Source organism: Alligator mississippiensis, chromosome 3, assembly GCF_030867095.1.
Source record: "Alligator mississippiensis isolate rAllMis1 chromosome 3, rAllMis1, whole genome shotgun sequence".
Lineage (NCBI taxonomy): Eukaryota > Metazoa > Chordata > Crocodylia > Alligatoridae > Alligator > Alligator mississippiensis.
This window is the reverse complement of record NC_081826.1, coordinates 149,880,776-149,898,804: the sequence shown is the minus strand read 5'-3', so window position 1 is coordinate 149,898,804 and position 18,029 is coordinate 149,880,776. Positions and strand designations below refer to the sequence as shown.

The 18,029-nt window shown below is 41.0% G+C and overlaps 1 protein-coding gene across 3 annotated transcripts in view; it reads right to left on the bottom strand.

Moving 5' to 3' along the window:
* RNF38 (ring finger protein 38) overlaps positions 1 to 17,981 on the bottom strand; it is a 232,280-nt gene extending 214,299 nt beyond the window's left edge. For 2 of the 3 annotated variants that reach the window (XR_009460904.1, XM_059724515.1), the window contains exon 1: positions 17,241 to 17,981. Coding sequence is in view for 1 of the 3 variants with exons in the window: in XM_059724515.1 (XP_059580498.1) it covers positions 17,241 to 17,397 (157 nt within the window). In the remaining 2 variants the exon portion in view is untranslated. The remainder of the gene's footprint in view (positions 1 to 17,240) is intronic. The other variant, XM_059724517.1, reaches the window with a different exon arrangement.
* Between the last annotated feature and the right edge of the window lie 48 nt (positions 17,982 to 18,029).

The window sequence follows — 18,029 nt, the reverse complement described above, 5'->3', positions numbered from 1 at the left end:
CAAAAAATCCACCATCCCTAAAAATCTGAGTCAATCCAGACACCACTCTCATAAACTGCTCAAAGAGATGAGCTTTGATACTCCCGTTGAATCTACAGTAGCAGCTAGCTAACATTTAGCTAGCTCTAGTGACATCAATGAATCCTATTTTCCAAATTAAGATGTTGGGGCACCAACACCTATTGTAGACATGCTGCAATTCAAGGCAAAATTCTGTTAACTTCTAGAATAATTTCACTGTCGACAGGTTTGGAGGTTCCAAGTCAGGTTGATCCACTTTTTGTACTGGGGGGCAACTACCAAAGTATTATGGTCAAATGCAGTTCTCCCTAACAGCCAGTAAGATGATTCCCAAGCTGGGTCAATATAACATTTTTCCTGCAGTGCTAATTATGCTTCTCAAGCTGGGCTACAATAGGATGTGCTAGTGGATTCTACTGGAGGATAGGTGAGAAGCGGAGAGAAAGTTAAGAGCATATATTATTCATAGGAGAAGAGGGGGAAAACAGCAAAGTAGCAATGAGGAAAATAAAAGCAAAAAACAAACACAAACAAAAACCAAGATGCTCTCATAGGAAATTCAATATAGTAGGTCATGTCTGTCCAACTGCCAGCCCAAAAAGGGTTGATCTGTGGCCCACAGGCTCTCCCTGGGTGTTGTTCCTCACATCACCAGCTACCAGAAAGCATGCCAGTCAAGCCCGCATATTTGATTTAAAACACTGTGCTCAGATAGTTGTAAAAATATACAGGCAGTCCTCGACTTACAAGGTTTCGAGTTACAATGTTTCACGCTTACAACATTTAGAAATTGACACCCTGTCTCAACTTTATGACATCAGTTTTGACTTTACAACGCTTAAGCCGATGCAACGCCACGCCAGCGAACAAGTTCGCTGTGTTGCTCATCTCCCCGGAGAACATCTGTCCAAACTTCCTTGGACACTTTCTTTCAGAAAGCAGACAAGACTCTAGAAAAACCTGCAGCCAAGACTCCTGAGAAGACTAGCCAAGAACCCTTCAAAAAGTCCAACCAGGAGCCTTTTAAAGTCCAGCAAAGTCACCTCAAAGAAGTCCTTCCAAATCAATATGATTTCTAGTTACAATATAAATACATTAATGTAGCTATATTACTCATCTATAATTGATCAAGTACAAAATTTAGGGGTATTTTCGGTGAAAATAGGGTACTGGGCCTTGGTTCAGGAACCAATCCCCCATTTATAACATTGTTTCTTATGAGAAAATTGTTCTGAGTTACAATGTTTCGATTTAAGACACAGTTTTCAGGAACCAATTGTGTTCAAGGACTGCCTGCAATCCCTAGTTCAGACACAATTACACCAATATATAAAAGGTGCCTTGCACCAAAACAGTTTGCTTGCTGTCTGAAAAAGCAGCAGCTGTACATAAGCACTTTTGCACTAGCATAACTGCACCTGTGCATGGAGTTGAGGTTTACTGCTTTAACTATACTGATGGCAAAACTTCAAGAAAAAAAATTAAAGCTTGCAAAAGGATAGCTAAGCTCTACTTCACAAGTTCTAGCAAAGAATATCAAGTAGGCTAAATATTGTCTTATCACACAGACACAAGCAACAAGTCATTCCTAAGCTCTGCCATGTTTGAGTAAAAAGAAAATAACGCTCGTGTGCTTCTTCTTGGTGCTGCCTGAACAGGTATATAACTCCTTATTTGTAAACCATGACCAACTCTTCTCCAAAACAAAGATTCAAACTGTTGAGAACATTGTAGTGGAAATACCCTAAACAGCCAGCACTCCCGTGGGCAATCGTCCTTCATTTGTACGTTCCCAGAGAAGTACAAAGGCCCAAAAACTGGATGCAGTGCTCTGAAGGTGAAGCCTTCCCTAGGTCTTGCACAATACTATAATAAATGCACCACCTGATGTAGCCTAGGATCCCCAGTAGCTTTCTTTGGTTAAGGTCTCCTCTTTATGTTTATACTATCAAATTTGAAACCCCAAAGTTTCTTACTTTGTTAAGAGTTGGTGTGGGTAGGAAGAGCCAGAAGGAGAAAAAAAGAACAGGAAAGAATGGGGGAGTAAGCAAGCAAAGAGAAGGAAAAGCCAGGTCTCTAGAAACACGCCTCTTTTAAGAAGTGTCAAAGAAAGTGCTACATTCATTAAAAAAATAAAATAAAATAAAATAAAAATCAGTAAATGTTTGGTAGGAAACCTGATACTAGATTTATGGTAGGGGAATAAAACAAAATAGGATATGGGAAGGGTGGGAAAAAGCTTAGCATTAAGATATTTTAACACTACATTTCGCTCACAGCTTATTTTGAGATTCAAGTTCTGCAGCAAATTCAGTTGCTTCCCTTGGCTGCACTTTCCTCCTTTTTCACCCCTCAATCAGCTGCCAAAAAGCCTCTACCTTCCATCTACAGAGTTAACAACATATTGCAATTTGAATGAACACGCACAAGGAAAACTACCGTGTGCGCGCGCACGTGCGTGTGTGTGTGTGCGCACGCGCGTGTGCGTGTGTACACACTATGCTAAAAGAATTATCCACAAAAGGTGGGGGAGGGAGGAGCAGGGGAGGGGTCCACAGGCTCTTTGTCCTTTTTTATTTTGCTTCTTCACAACATAAAGAGAAGGCATACCTTTTTGTTCTGGTCATATTACATGTTAAAACTACCTGGAAAACACTATGGATAAAAGAAGAACTAGTAGGGCTTATTATACCATAGAAATTGATCAGATGAAGATTGACTGTTCAAGAGGGGAACCAAATTTTGTATAAGAGTTGAGAGATGCAAGTTTGTGTGCATGCACATACTTCAACATACAGTACAGGCAGTCCTCAGACTTACAACACAATTGGTTCTTGAAAACTGCATCTTAAGTTGGAACGTAAGTCAGAACCAATTTTCCCATAGCAACAATGTTATCAATGGGGGATTGGCTCCTTTACTACACTGGGCTGGTAAGTCTGTTGTGGTGGGGAGAGGGAAGGGGTGTGGCAAGGCAAATCAAACCCCCTGCAGCAAGGGAGGAATTGGGGCTGGGCCAAGCGCTGCCCAGCCAGGGCGAAGGAAGGCAACATCATCTGCATGGGGTGGGCGGGGCCAAGGCTGCACTCTGGACAGGCAGCACTGGGAGCAGGGGCTATGCCTTCCCATTGCTTGCCCAGCCAGGCCGGGGCAGGAGGGGCACAGGACGGAGCCACTACACTGCCTCCAGACAAGCGAGATGCAGCAGCAGAAGCCACCCAACCCCTTCCCTACACCTCGGCTGGTCAACACTTGCCCAGACCCTGTCCCAAACCCTCCCTCGCTGTGGGGGCATTGATCTGTCCCGCCCCCCACCACTACAGACTTACCAGCTGGAGCCAGCTGTGTCTAGTGTCATAGAAGTTGAAACCGGCATAGGAACCTCGAAACAAGGTGTAAATTTATAAAGGTTGTAAGTGCCGTTCCTCTTTAGTTGAAAAGTCATAAGTTGAGGACTGCCTGTAAACCGTGACTAATTTAACATCCCAAGGGCAGTGCAAGTGATGGTAAACTATGCAGTAGTGAACAATTATTAGGAGTTAATAAAAGGAGTTAAACCACAGAAGGAGATGCACTAGTATGAACTGGAAAAATTATGAATTAAACCACAGTGCCGAATTATCCTGTTGGCAAATTAACCAGCATTCACTATTTGCCTGAGAGATATGGCAACATTCCTGCCACTCTGGGTTCAAATCATTCCTCCCTTGGAGGACTGAGTCAAATATACTGAATTACAGCAAAACAGGAAAGAGTAGATTTAACATTCCTGATATTTATTTTATTTAGTAGATTTTTACCCTGCGCTACCCAAAAGGCTCAGAACTGCATATCAAAGATTAAAAGCAAAACCAAAGACGACCCATGTTTTCTTTTGGGGGAAGAAAAATTCTCTCTCTACATGAGACAGCAGAAGCAAACAAAAAAGGGGAGAGGGCCTGAAATGCAATTCCATCTCCAGCCACACCTATGAGAAATGTTTAAAAACAAACAGCTACTTACATTGCATTCAAAATGTGCTGAAAAGTAAAAGCATGTGTTTCATTTTTACATGTAAAAAATAAAAATCCCTGGCCTCTCCAAAATGTAACTAATTTTGGCACCAACCTTAAAAAAAGAAAAAGTCATACTTGACAGGTCTCTAAACAAGCCTGGTGTCACTGCCACTTCCAAATGCTACTACATTCCAGTTACATGCAATGCACTAGCTCTTCTTCATTAATTTATTTGATTCATATGCTGGCCTATCTAAAGAAGGTTCAGAGCAGCTTGCATTAAAACCCACAAGGTATGAAGCAAAACCTGACTTCCCAAACAATACACCAAAACCTTAAGTACTTTATCCCACAGCACCCACTCCCAATTCCCTGCCTCTCATTCCCTGTTCCAACCATGCTTCCCCACTCCTTCCCCATTCCCTGTGCCAACCATGCTTCCCCACATTCCCAAACCTCCATTTGCATATGGGTTCTGTGCAGACAGAAACATTCTTTCCATTTTCCCTCCTCTCCCTTTTGCAGACCTACTTCCACTCTTCTGCCTGCAACACAAGGGAGCCTTTGCCTCAGCCCTCCTCCTCCAACATTCCCCTGAAGACCCCCTTTTTCCTAGAGGGGTTGTGACTGTCTCTTCCCAAAAACAAAAAATCCCCACCCCCAACACACCAAAAAACAGATCATTTAACAGATAACAATGCTCCTCCCACCTCCCCTCTGCCCTTGTCAAAGGGCAACACCAAATAAACCACCATAAACAGTGCGGGCCCACAAGCGCCCAACCCCAGGCTTATCTTTGGCCTGATGCTGAAGGTAAGGTGGCCATTCTTCCAATTTTTTTTAAGTGTTTACTTACTTTCTCCACTAATCTCTTTTAGTCACTACACTGGGTTAATGGCATGTGTGTAATATAAACATCCAAATAGCACTGTTTTGCCACCTTTGCATACTTGGATTAAATTTATTCCAAATCCCTTCCTTCAACAGGAGCAGCCAGGAAACAAAAAACCCTTTTGTAACATTTGCTCAAGATACAGAGCCCATACTTTTATTATGCTTCACTTAGTGCTGGCAATGATCTCATGAGCAGAGAAGGTACTGATCCTATTTTGTCATGTCATAACCAATCAGCAAATTAAAAGGTGCAAACTGAATAGATTGTGGTACAAAAAAATTCCACCTGAAGTCACAGACTGCAGAATTGAATCCAGTGGCTTTTTTTCTTCACACTTTAGACTGTGTAAATCATTTGGAACAGCTATGTAATGTTGTTGGACTACTGCAACCATTCCCTTTGGAGCAAGAAGATGTTTTTACAAAATTACAGCACAAAATAGGATTTTCTAATACATGCTTCTTTAAGTGGTCTCTATTCCATGCTTTATGCTACCTTCTAGTCCAGCTCCAAACACACCATGGTAAGTGAGTTTCTCACCATGACCATCTGTTCAAAATAAACCTGTATCAGGAACATAAAGTCAGAGACTAAAAATGTATTCACTTGTCCCAGGGAGCATTCAGATATCATGATTTTCTGAAGAGTCATTCTGGAATGAAGTGACAGTGTCCAAATACTAGAATGTTGGGTAGATAAGTGATGTGCCCCCTGCCCCCAATGGACCATTATTCAGTTTGTTATTATATTTTAACCCTCCACGCCTCTATTTCTTTGAATAAGATGTACCCAAGTTCTCTGACTTCCAAGTAAAAGAACAAAATATCAAATTAGACACATTTACAAGGATGCAACCTGTAGGGTGGAGGTTTTCACTTATTTTCTTCTTACTTGAGTTCAACATGCTTGCCATTTTTAGAAAAACAAATTTAATTTGAAATAGCCTGTTACAGGAGAAGGAATATATGGTGCATGTGGGTGCATGTGTGTGCGCAAAATCACAGCAGCAGATTTCCAGTTAAAAACGGGTGCCATCAGGATTCTAAAATACTAGAACAACAGTTGTAGTAAAAAGCAAAGCTCAATTTTGCAAAAAAGCCACCAGCCCTAATTAAAAAGGAAAAAAAAATGCCACAAATTATTATTTTTTAACCAAATCGCCTACTTTATATAATTATCAATAGAAAGTGAATATTTAAGATTAACTCCTTTCATTTTAAGAATTTCCTGTTGAACCCTCCCTCATTAAATAAGGAGAATACAATTTACTGTTGATGTGTCATTCTGGTTGACAAACTACAGCTGGAGGAAGAAGATTAATATTCCTACTGGATAGTCTCTATTTATGAATACCTACAACAACAATACAACAGCAGCAACCTTTGACTTCTATCCAAGTACAATACTTCAATTGTCCCCACTACTGTAGTGCCTCCGAGTGCCTCAGTCACAAATGTGTCTATCCTCACAGCACCTCAGTGAGGTAGGACATTAAAAATGGACAACAAACCTGGAGACACTATAGCAAATCTGTACTATAACAGGGAAAATTAATGTCTCTCAAATCCTAGGCTAGAGCCCCAAACATGGAGTCAGCCTTCCTCCATAACAAGGCCAATAGTGTGCAAAATAGAACAATATATCAAACAGATTAGGATAACACATTTAGTGGTATTTAAACAATGGCTGCTTACTATCAGCAGGCTCAGTCTCCTGCTCTAACCACCCTTTACACAACACTCACAAGGTCAGAAAACCTGTGGAGATAGAAAAGTGATCAGGGGATGCTGACTCTAGTAGTGGGGCTGGCTCATTCCCTGCCTGCCATAAAAACAAGTTCTGAAAGAAGTGGGTTCTTAGAGCAATTAAAAAGAACTGCTCGTAATTCATGCAAATAAGGCTCCTGAGATGCAATTTTTAGCTTTATCCAGATTAGATTTTCAAGGTTTCTTTCATATTGACAAATGAAAAAACAAAAAGGAATTATATAAAAAAAGTGTTGTTGTAATCTGCTGGTATTGAAAAAAAAGTAACTGCTATTTTATGAAACACTTCTTATTCCATGGATGATCTACAATTCCTGAACCAGCCTTTCCTCATAAGATCTACCTTCAGTATCTGAGAAGACGTTAATGGGCCAGGATGCTAGTCTCATGCTTTTAATAGCACATCTGAAAGGACAGTAAAAAATTATTTCATATAGGAAAAGACCAGATCCTAAATACAATTGCTTTCAAAAGAGCCTACCCTTGTCCCTGGCAATGATGAGTTAACAGAAACACTGGTTAGTGTAGGTGCTGCATAAAAACAGCTGCTGCAGGAAAAAATAAATTTTGCCTGAGAGAAGTCCATTGAACCCAGAACCGTATATGAAACCCTGAGCCAGGGAACATCTGTGAGCTACATTTTCATGTTTGTTTGTTTGTTTTTAATCTGCTACTCTGAGACCAAAAGATAAAAATCGCTTTAGGAAAAAAAAATCTAACTAGTTGATCCTGTAGTTTATATGATGTACTGCCTCCAACAAGCTTACCATCCTTTGAATTAAGGCCCACAAGACTTATGATGGAAACCAAGAACCCTCATGTTATATTACAACATAATTAAGAGTATCCCTGTAAGTATATCTGAAACAAGAAGCATCTTCAAAATGACCTTTAATAACATTTCCTCTTTCCTTCTAAGAATCAATACACGTATACAAGAGACATGCTCCTGCACATATTTATGCACAATTAAAATGTTTTCCCTACCATGTAACACGTGGGAGGATAATACGGGTATAAGAGAGTATAAAAAACAAACAAAAAAAGAAAATATTTTCCATGGATTTTCCCCCCCCATTTTTTCCCCAAATAGCTCTACTAGGCAATAGTGGCCAGGGGTGGGGGGGAGGGGGTTAGGACAGAAAACAATGGACAATATTTTTTCCACATTTACTTATATGTTGATACTTTGGATCTTACCCTATTGTGCTACATTTTCATCATAAATTTAAATATTACTGTAACAGACTTTTGACATACAACTTTCCTGCATAATTAAGATTTTTGCTCTCCCCATCTCACTCGAAGTACTGAAGCATCCATCTCCATCAACATAACAATCAAGTAAATTATTCACAATACCTGCTATCAGATCGTTCTGTAAACACTTTCTACAAAATGAAAACCTTGCTCTAAAACATACATATACGTTGTATAACATACATACAGTAACCATGAAGGACCATATGTTCCAATGGCTTGAGCCAAGAAATATAGGAACTTACTGCAAAACCAGCATCGAAATTCCATGCACAGACCATAGCTTCCTGTTTGGCTTACTGCTGTACCAATTTACAGCAGAAAAAAAAAAAGTGATGCCATGTAGGAGATCCACAGAAAATCTGCCAATTCCAAAAAGGGGCAGTAGATCTGATTTAGCTTTTGCTTTACTCCTCCCCCACAAAACATACTAAAAATGTTAGCATGTGGGAGGGGGAAAAATATAGCTCTGATCCTGCAAACATTTGCAATGTTCTTAACTAAGTCAACAGAACTACTCCCATGCCTAAAGTAATAAAACCTTCACACAAGCAGGACCTAAGCCGATAGTAAATTTATGCTCAAAACTGCAATAACGTATTACTGCCACACTACACACATCTCAGTGAACAGCCACATTACACAGGGCAAACTTGAAACTGTGATGAGGGAGCACGTACTTCACCTGACACTCCCCGTTGTGGTCACTTGGGGCAGATTCTGTCTCTCAGGATGTAAATACAGGCTCCTTGATTTAGCTAGAACTAATATATTAATCTTCAGCAATTGTTCTGATACATAAACATCACTGGTTACATAAGCATCCCCTCCTCAGCCACGCTGATTTGGCAAGCTGGGGGGGGGGGGGGGGGGAGGGGACAACACAAAATATATTTTATACTTACCTGTATATACTTGCACCTTACTTGATACTACATAGGCATACATCCAATTTTAAGAAAGAAGCAATTCCTTTCTTTTTGCTCTTTGCTAGTAAATAATAAATACTCTAATAAATACCTAGTCCCATTCAATATTGTGGGCCTGCAATGGAATATGCTATTGTTATGCATTATCAACACAGCGAGAAGAGCTGACAAAGAACAGAAATCTTATATGTATACACTTAAAATGTGTGCTATTAGAAACAAGCATTATTGGCTTAAGTCTCCTTTTAGTTTGTTTTCTCCTTGGAATTCTCCCATGCAACTGCTTCATTTATGAGATTTCAAAATCTCAGTACAACTGCAAGTTAAATATTAAGCAAAAACAATCCAAACACTACCATTAGGCAAGATCAATCTATGAAAGCGTTCCAACATTGTCTTTTCACATCAAAAAAGGAAGGGTCACAATAAGACTGCTTCAGCTACTAAACTTAGTGATGATGAACATGTCAAGTGACTTTTGTTTTGATGCAGAAGGCTAACCACTAGGGACAAAATTAGGGATATGCATACCATGAGTATATAGGTGGCAGAGTAGTTTGAAAGATCTCCTCTTATAATGGAGTGAGAGAGGCCACAACTGAGATATGGAGAACAGCTAACAGGCTGAGCCTCAGTCAAACATGACTCTGGCGGTACCAGCAACTTAAGTTCTGGCAAATGGGTTTCAACCCCTTCAACTGAGAAAAAAGCAAAGAAGGAATATCTTAAGAATTAACATATAGAGCATGTATGGCGCATTTCAGATTTTGAGAAAATAAAAAACACAATTTGCATGCTTAAAACATTTCTCAAAAAACCCCAGTTACTTTGTCACTTCAAAACAACTTTCCCCAATCACCTCCTAAATACAGCAAAGTATGGATTCTTCATTCTACGTTATGTCAAGTTTTAAAAGAAAACTGTATCTTAAGTAAAGGGAAAAAAAAGCAACTAGTATTTTTTCTCAGCAATGGAAAGTGTCCACATTTAGGTACTTCCCAGAACCAAAAAGATATTTATTATACCTCACACAGACAAGAAAACAAAATACTTCAAACCTAGAATGAAATATTTAAAAAAAAAAGCAGGGGAAATAAAAAGCAACTGAAAAATAAGATGAGAATGAAAGTGTCACCTTATCATCATATTACAACACAGGTATGAGGTTTGCAATCATCTGTAATAGAATTCATCTACAGTAAAATTTTGCCACTTTATAATACTGTGTATACTCTTGTTATGTGTCCCCCTCCCCCCCTTCCATGTTCTACATCTCTTTCAGATTGGATAACTGCATATTTCGTTGGCCTTTTAGTCGAGGCCCTCTCCATCTAAACTTCTCTGTTATATCAGAAGTCACTTAAGAGACCACCTATAACTCTGACCCCTCAGAATTTTCTTTTTTAAAAGGCTTAAGTAAAGGTTGCAATGACATTTGATGAGACAAAATAACCCCCTCCACCATCTTTCATACAGACCATTAATTAAATTGAATTTGTATACATAAGGCCCTCATTTTGGGTGAAGAAGGGGTTGTTTAGGCAGGAAAACTAAATATAAGAGAGATAAAAGTGGTAACAACCGAGTACAGTTTTTGAAGGATTTATAGGCTCACAGATATGCTTATTTGTACTTTTGTTAAAGCATTTTTGCATTGTTTCAGTGACAAGACCATCTTACACCTTAAGAACGTATAAATACAGAGACCTTTTCCATATTTGTTGTCCTACCTGTCAGAAAACACAACCTATATATAAAACCAGGAAAAATACAAAACCCTCAGCTTATTTTCTTAACTAATTTTAAACTAAAACAGCATGTGCAAAGTACATCTCACTATTTTCATACCTATCTTGTTACATGTACTGAGGGATCATTGTTTCAAATGTATAAACACATATACAGAAAAGTTTTACAACCTGAACTAAGCTACAGAATCTAACCATGATTATCCAGTTAGAATGGGAAGCTCTGAATACTGAATTATTAAATTCAGCCAATCAACTGATTTCTGCGTAGTATTAGACACCAAATGGACATGACCATGTTTCAGGTAGATGCATTTTGTTTAGCTGGATGGGTACTTTATACTGAGTTTTTTTAAATTACCTGTTAGTGGTAACATTACTGCATTTTCAACTGCTACAGAACTTGACATTTATTAACTCAAAAAAGACACATCCTATTCATAAATACTAAAAAAAAAAATTAGGTCTGATACCTCCTTCTATTTACAGATGGATACATCAGGATTAACTCTTAAAGTCAGAAAGGTAAGATAAGGGAAGACCACAGGAGGATAGAGGCAGGCCTGTTTCATTTTGCAGGACCTTCTGTAACAGTTTCCCAATGAAGAGAATTACATGAATTAACACAAATGCATAAATCCACTTTAATTTGTTCTCCATGTTTTACAGTTTACCAGCTTTGTGTTATAGCTGAGAAAATAGAGGTTTTGTATCAATCAAAATGACCTCCTTCCTATGCCACAGCCCTATACTATACCTGGGTAAGGATAACACTACCCCCAAAGAAACTGGCCCTATAACTGGGACTAATCCCACAAAGTCAGTCAGCTCCTATTTAAATCATTGGGTATTGAGGGCAGTCAGCATCTTCCTGGATTAGAACTTCAATATAATTTATGAAGCAGTATAAATTGATGTTGAGCACACACACAGTTGAAAGTTAGACCTTTTTCTCTTCCCCTCCTTTTATTAAATTAAAGTATGCCCTTTAGGGAGTGAAAATTATTTTGTTAGTTGTGTTCATTCCCCTACAAATATTCAGACTATTCCAGTAAACAGTACCATGGCTCATGTTAAAAGGTATGTCTAAAAGTAAAAGGGTCTCCATGGTTATATGCCCTACAGTCTAAAATTATACATATTCCTTGAACAGGTCACCAGACTAACAACATTGGCAAAGAGTCTGACAAATGCCAGCAGTAACCAATTCAAATGAATACCAACACTTCAGTACTGTTCCTTTTAAACAATGTAAGCCATGGAAACATTGTAGGCCAGAAATAAGCTGTGTAACATTAACTTTTCCAGTTTGCCTGCACATATTTTTATTAATATGAATACTTCACTCCATCAATTAGCTTATCAAGCTAAAGAAGCTACATAGAAGGAGACTTACACAGGCAAGTGAATGTTATCTGGCTATGATTAGTTATTATAAAAACAAACAAACAAACAAAGGGGGTCCAAACAAATATATACTTTTCCCAAAGAAATCCCCAGAAGCATGCATCTACATTTCATTATGGTGGGAATTAACCTTTTAAAAAGGGAGAAGGACTCCATATATTTAAGGAAGTTAATAATGCATGAAATTAATTCTGGTGAAGGACTGTTGGTAAAAACCCAAAATAAAAATCCTTAATTTTTGGTTACCAAAGAGAGACTTTATCCAAGGTTCTCACTAGTTCAGAAGTAACAAAAGGTAATTATAATTTAGCATCCAAGCTAGACAATGAGTCCCTCAAAATGATGCACAATTACATACTATGGATTAACAACTTTATGTAAGTTCTCAACATTATACGCCATCAAATAACACCTACTGTATGTAAAAATTCTACATTTGAATCAAATCCCTAACAAAGGAGCAATTCTATGGGTTTTTTCAATCCAAAGCAATCAAAGCCCTTGAAAACTGTCCAAGGATTGAATGTGCTTCATTTATTATTACTAAGGAGATATCCTTGCATCTTGCTCTATTTAAGAGGGCCATAAAGCTAAGAGAAGACCGTTGTAACGTAAGTCAGAGGATCCACGTCTCACAGCACACAAGATTTAAGCATGACATTCACCATAAAACCACAATAACTCCTTTTCCTCCAATTCAAGAACAGAACAATATATATTGCACACAGATAACTGCTCAGGACATTAAAAAAAAAAAAATCACATACCAATCAGAAATTTTAGTAAATGAAAACTGTTTAACATATACTGCATTGGGCAAAAATAAAATTAAATAAAAATCACTGTGAATTCTGCTTTCCACTGCATTTGATGGGCATAATGGCAATATCCTTAGAAGCAAGTCCATCCCTTCACACCCTGCAGTTTTACATATGTTTGGGAACTGTCACTGATCCTTTGATCAGCAGTTTCAATTCCTCCAAACTAAAATACTTAGCAGCTACTTAGTTATCTGCCTAAATAAGTATCTCCTACTACCTCACATATGAAATTGATATTCCTTATGAAAAATATTTTTAGGGGCTGTTCTGCCTAAATAGAAAAAAACCCCAAGCCTAAACACTACAAAAACAGTGTTAACAGATCTTAGCAAGTTACTAGGAGTCATGTAAGCAAACTTAGCTTTTGGCCAACTCATTTAAGAGAAAAACCGCTTTTGCAATTCTCAGTACACTTATCATTGAAGCACAAATCTAACACTATGCTATTTTAAGGTTCTCTCTCCTTCCCAAATATTACAAGAACAAAAATATTTTAGATAGGATCTTAGTAATAATCAAAGGTGAAAAGGAACACATTTTCCCATTACAACCATACCACCCCACCCAATTGGCAACCATGACTAAGCTGTTCTCATTTTCACTTAGAAGATATGCATATAACGACAGACATAAAACCCTTCCCTCTAACTCAGTCTTAAAATGCCTCTTAAGATCAGAATCAATTTCCTGGATGCAAATAAATATTAGTTTTTCAGCACTGTTTTCTATTCCAGTATTCCTTTACTAATTTGACAATCATAAGCAAAGTCTTTCATATATTGGTATGTGTATTTGAGAGAGAGGGGAACAGGAGATGGGGAGAACTCCCCTTCCCCCCCCATGTGAAAGATGTCATACACCAAACCTTTTCCTTCTAGGGAAAAAAAAAAACCCCTCATAGTTAACAGCTGCCAGAAAATCTAATTTAGTCTGTCAAATATGGTAAGTTTTCTTAACATTTGGAAAATATGAACTGGTACTTAGAAGTCAAAGAGAAACTATATTAAAAGATCAACTGAAAAACAATTACTTTCAGGCAGGGGATGATAATTCAACTACATCAAAGCAGCCTAACATAGGCACCAATTTTTCAAACACTTAGGTATATCATTTTCTATCGTGGTAGCAAAGCTCACGGTGTGACTAAAAGTTAGGACCACTCAAGTTCTAATGAAAAATTGATCAATCATAACTGCACAGGTATTTCTGAGGACTATAACTCCTATTAGACATTTAAATGGGATGGCCAGATTTTAAAAAGTACCAACATCAAAACCACATTTTTTGCCCTGGGAAAACAATAGCAAAGTATGAATTACACCTCCCAACTTGGGGCTGTAAAACTATAGTGCATTCTTAACCCTGAAATTGAAATAGCAGTTCAGAATAATTCAGTTTTTTAGAAGAGACAGTTCAAAAATTACTTTCAGGAATATAGCTAAATGAATATTTAACAGTTGCTGTATCTGGAGCACTTCTTATAATCTGGGCATTTTATTTACATGCCAAATAGGAACTAGACTAAAAATCTGGTCATAACAGTTCTAAACACCATTCTAAATACAGCATAAATGATACAAGTTTTCCTCATTACAACAACACTAAAATGTAGCTGAAATGCCAAATCTTTGAAAGGTTTGGACTGCTAAACACCAGACTTCTGAACCAACCAGAACAGACCTCCCCTTCTCAAACACATAAGGATAGAAAGTAAATGTACTCTGCCTAATTCAATGAAAGCACTTCGGTATGTAGTTACAAGGACTATGATGAACTAAACAAGACAACCAGAAGGATTCTATTTCTTTTCTGTGCCCAAGACATTTCAAATCACAGGAAGTATGCACTACAATTACAAGTTTTTCATTCTTAGCAACCTACTATTTATATTGTTGAAAGTGTAGAGGCATATGGTGCAGATTTCTGAAAGGTAATGTGTTGGGGTTTTTTTTGCTTAAATGAGTAGTTAATTTCTTTAAAAAACAAAGCAAAAATAGAGGGGAAAGAAATTGTAGCTTTAGGTATGATACTCATTCCTGATGTGCTCTACCAATTTTTGTACTTTTACAAACCTTTTCCTATGAAATATAAATCTTCCCTTTTGAATGGATGATTCACAGACACACAAGGAAGACCGGCTATAAGCAATGCACTCTCAATAAAACTAAAAATCTTTTCTGAGATGTTAAAAGAAATATGACTTTAAATCAATGGCCCGTAGTACATTCCCAAGCGCAAATTCCAGTAGAAAGTAGTTAATCCAGCTGTTTATAAAACACATGCATTTCATTATGAAGTAAACTTTATCCCAGTATAAACATCCATAACTCTGAATTTTGCAAGTTACCAAGAATACACACACCCACACCTAGGGCTTCAGTGTAGCTAAAAGAAAAAGGATGATCTAAGGGACCATTTAAAAGTAGCTTATTTCCCATGTTCCAAGCATCACAAAATATCTTTCATTCTTTGCTACTTTCCCCGCACAACTTCACGATCAGACAATTCAGTTGCTATTGCCATCCATAACTGGAAAAAAAATAATATGAAAACAGAAATCATTTTAGGCCCAATCCTCCAAACACATGCTTAACTTTTAACTACATGACAAGCCCAGGGCACTCAATGAAACCACTCTAGTGTTTAATGATAAGCACATGCTTAGTTAGAGGTTGCAGGGGAGAGGCCTTAACATCTTAGCATCAAAATAAAAGTGAAGTGAGCAGCCAAAAGCTGTTGCTCAATGGGGTAATAATGTGTAACCATTTTTAACAGGAAACAGACCCAACAATTTTTAGGAGTCAGGTGTCAAATACCCAACATAACATGGTAATTAAGAAGGCAGATAGCATTTCCAAGAGTAAGCATTTCTAAACATCCTGGCTACCAATATATATTAAGAACTTGAATACTCTTTCATTTTTAAATCATTACTGGTTAAGGAGAGGAAAAGATGATACAAAGCACAGGCTAACATGTAATATGCAGACATAATAGCCCCCACTCCTATGTTTTCAGAATTTAAAAGTTTCTAAATGACCGTCAGTTTCTTGACAATATAATTACTGAATAAAAATCAGAACTGTCTCTATGACAATGAAATTAATTGATGTTCTAACACCAAGACAAAAATCCTGGGGGACAGAAAAATCAAGGTAGTCACAGATTCTCGTTAAGGAGACTGAATAAAAAAGTCCATCGTATGTGGACTGGTCAACTGTATGGTGTTGCTACAAGCATGTCAGCTTTATTACTTGTTTATTTACCACAGAAGTAATGAACTGACCATGAACAAATTGCAATCACAGAACCTCCTCTTACCACCCTGTTTAACTGATAACCTGTAAAATTATTCTGGTCAAAGATAAAAGGGCATGGGATTCTTAAACTGGACAAAACAACCACACAACCAGATCATGTATGAGGGCATGTTCCTATTAAAAGCCTTGGTAGGTTAAAAAAGAAACTAGAAATGCTAGGTAAACTCCAAGGACCTTCTATATACCCATAAGACAGTAGTTATAAACTGGGAAATCTGTAAACAGCAGCTACTATATTAGTAATTATTACATAAAGACCAGACCTACCATCTCCACATTAACTACTGTGTCTGTTCCACAGCGACAACATTTATAATGCCACAGCTGACACCAAGACGAAAAAGCGCCTGAACCATCTGAAAAGATGGGACAGTTTTATCTGCTCACACGCTAACGCGGGGAGTGCACCACCTCTAGGGTGGCAGGGGCTGTGTCCCACCGGACCCCGTCAAGCAGAGAAGAACGGGAGCAGCTTCACTGCAGCAGCACAAAGACAGGGAACAAATGCTTGCAGGGGCCAGAGGGAGGTGTCCCCTCCCCAGGGCCCCGCGGATTCCACAGATCCTTGATCCCGGCCAATCTATTTCTCTCTCTCATGCACTTAAAAGTTTCAGCTGTTCTGAAAGTTACCAGGAGGTGCGAACTTGAATGAAGCCACAAGGAGCTGATTGACTTTGTTGTGCCGGCTCGGCACGGCTCCCACCGACTCGTTACCTTGCGCACCTGACACCGCTGCTCCCAGGTAGGTCCCTCCAGGGGACCTGCCGCCTCCCCGGCCCCGATACCCCCGTGTCCCGGGACCCGCCCGCGGCGGCTGGGAGCTGAAGGCGCCGCGAGGCCAGAGGCTGCCCCCAGCATCGGGAGGCGCACAGCCCGGGGGGCCCCGGGGGCTCGGCAGGGGAGCGGCGCCCCCCGCGGGGCCGGGCCGCGGCCCCCTCCCGCCCCGGGCAAGCCCCTGCCCCCGGGCCAACTTCGGGGAAACAAAGCGAGGCGGGGGCGGGAGAGGCCGCCTCCGCCCCGCGCCTCAGGCCCCCGGCCCGGCCGCTCCCACCCATTCACCCCGCCTAGGCCCCATTACCTGGCGCGGGGGCTCTGGCGGGCGGCGCGGCGCGCGGGGCCCCGTGTCCGGCGGGGCTGCCTCTGCCCTGGCTGCGGGCGCCCTGCTCCGGCAGGCTCGGCCCGTGCAGGGGCGGCGGTGGCGGCGGCTGCTGGAAGTGCGCGGCGGCCCCGTTCATGGCGAGGCTGAGGCTGAGGCTGAGGCAGCCGGGGCGGGCGCGGGCGCGGGGGGGCGCCGGCAGCGCGATTGGGGAGGCGGCGGCCGCGGCAGCGGGGGGCGGCGGCGGCGAGGGGAAGGCGGGGGGCGGCGGGGGGGAGGGGAGGAAGGGGGCGGCGGAAGGAGTCGCCAATCTGCCGCTCCGCGCGGCTCCCCGGAACGCCGCGCCCGCCTGGCCCTGGCCCGCGGCCCCTCGGCGCCGGCGCGCTGCTTCGCCGGGCCCCGGGCGCGGTCGCGGAGGCGGGCGGCGCAGGGCTGCGAATTGGCGGCCACCGGCATCGCCTTCCCGAGCCGCCGGGCCCGGGGGCTGCCACCCCACCCCACCCCGCGGGCCGGGCCGGGCCGGGCCGGGAACAAACTTACTTTCTGGGGAGCGGAACTGGGGGGTGGTGGGGACCGGGCAACACGGAACGCGAAGGCGGCGGGAGCCCCCCACCCTCAGCAGCACCAGCTCCGCGCGGGGAGTGACAACGCAGGGCTGCAGCTCCCCGCGGCCGCCCCGCTCCGCCTTTGTGTGCGCGGGCGCCGCTGCTCCGGGGGACAGGACCCGCCGCCCCCCGGGCCGGCCGCCAACTTTTGCCCCTAGCCCGGGCC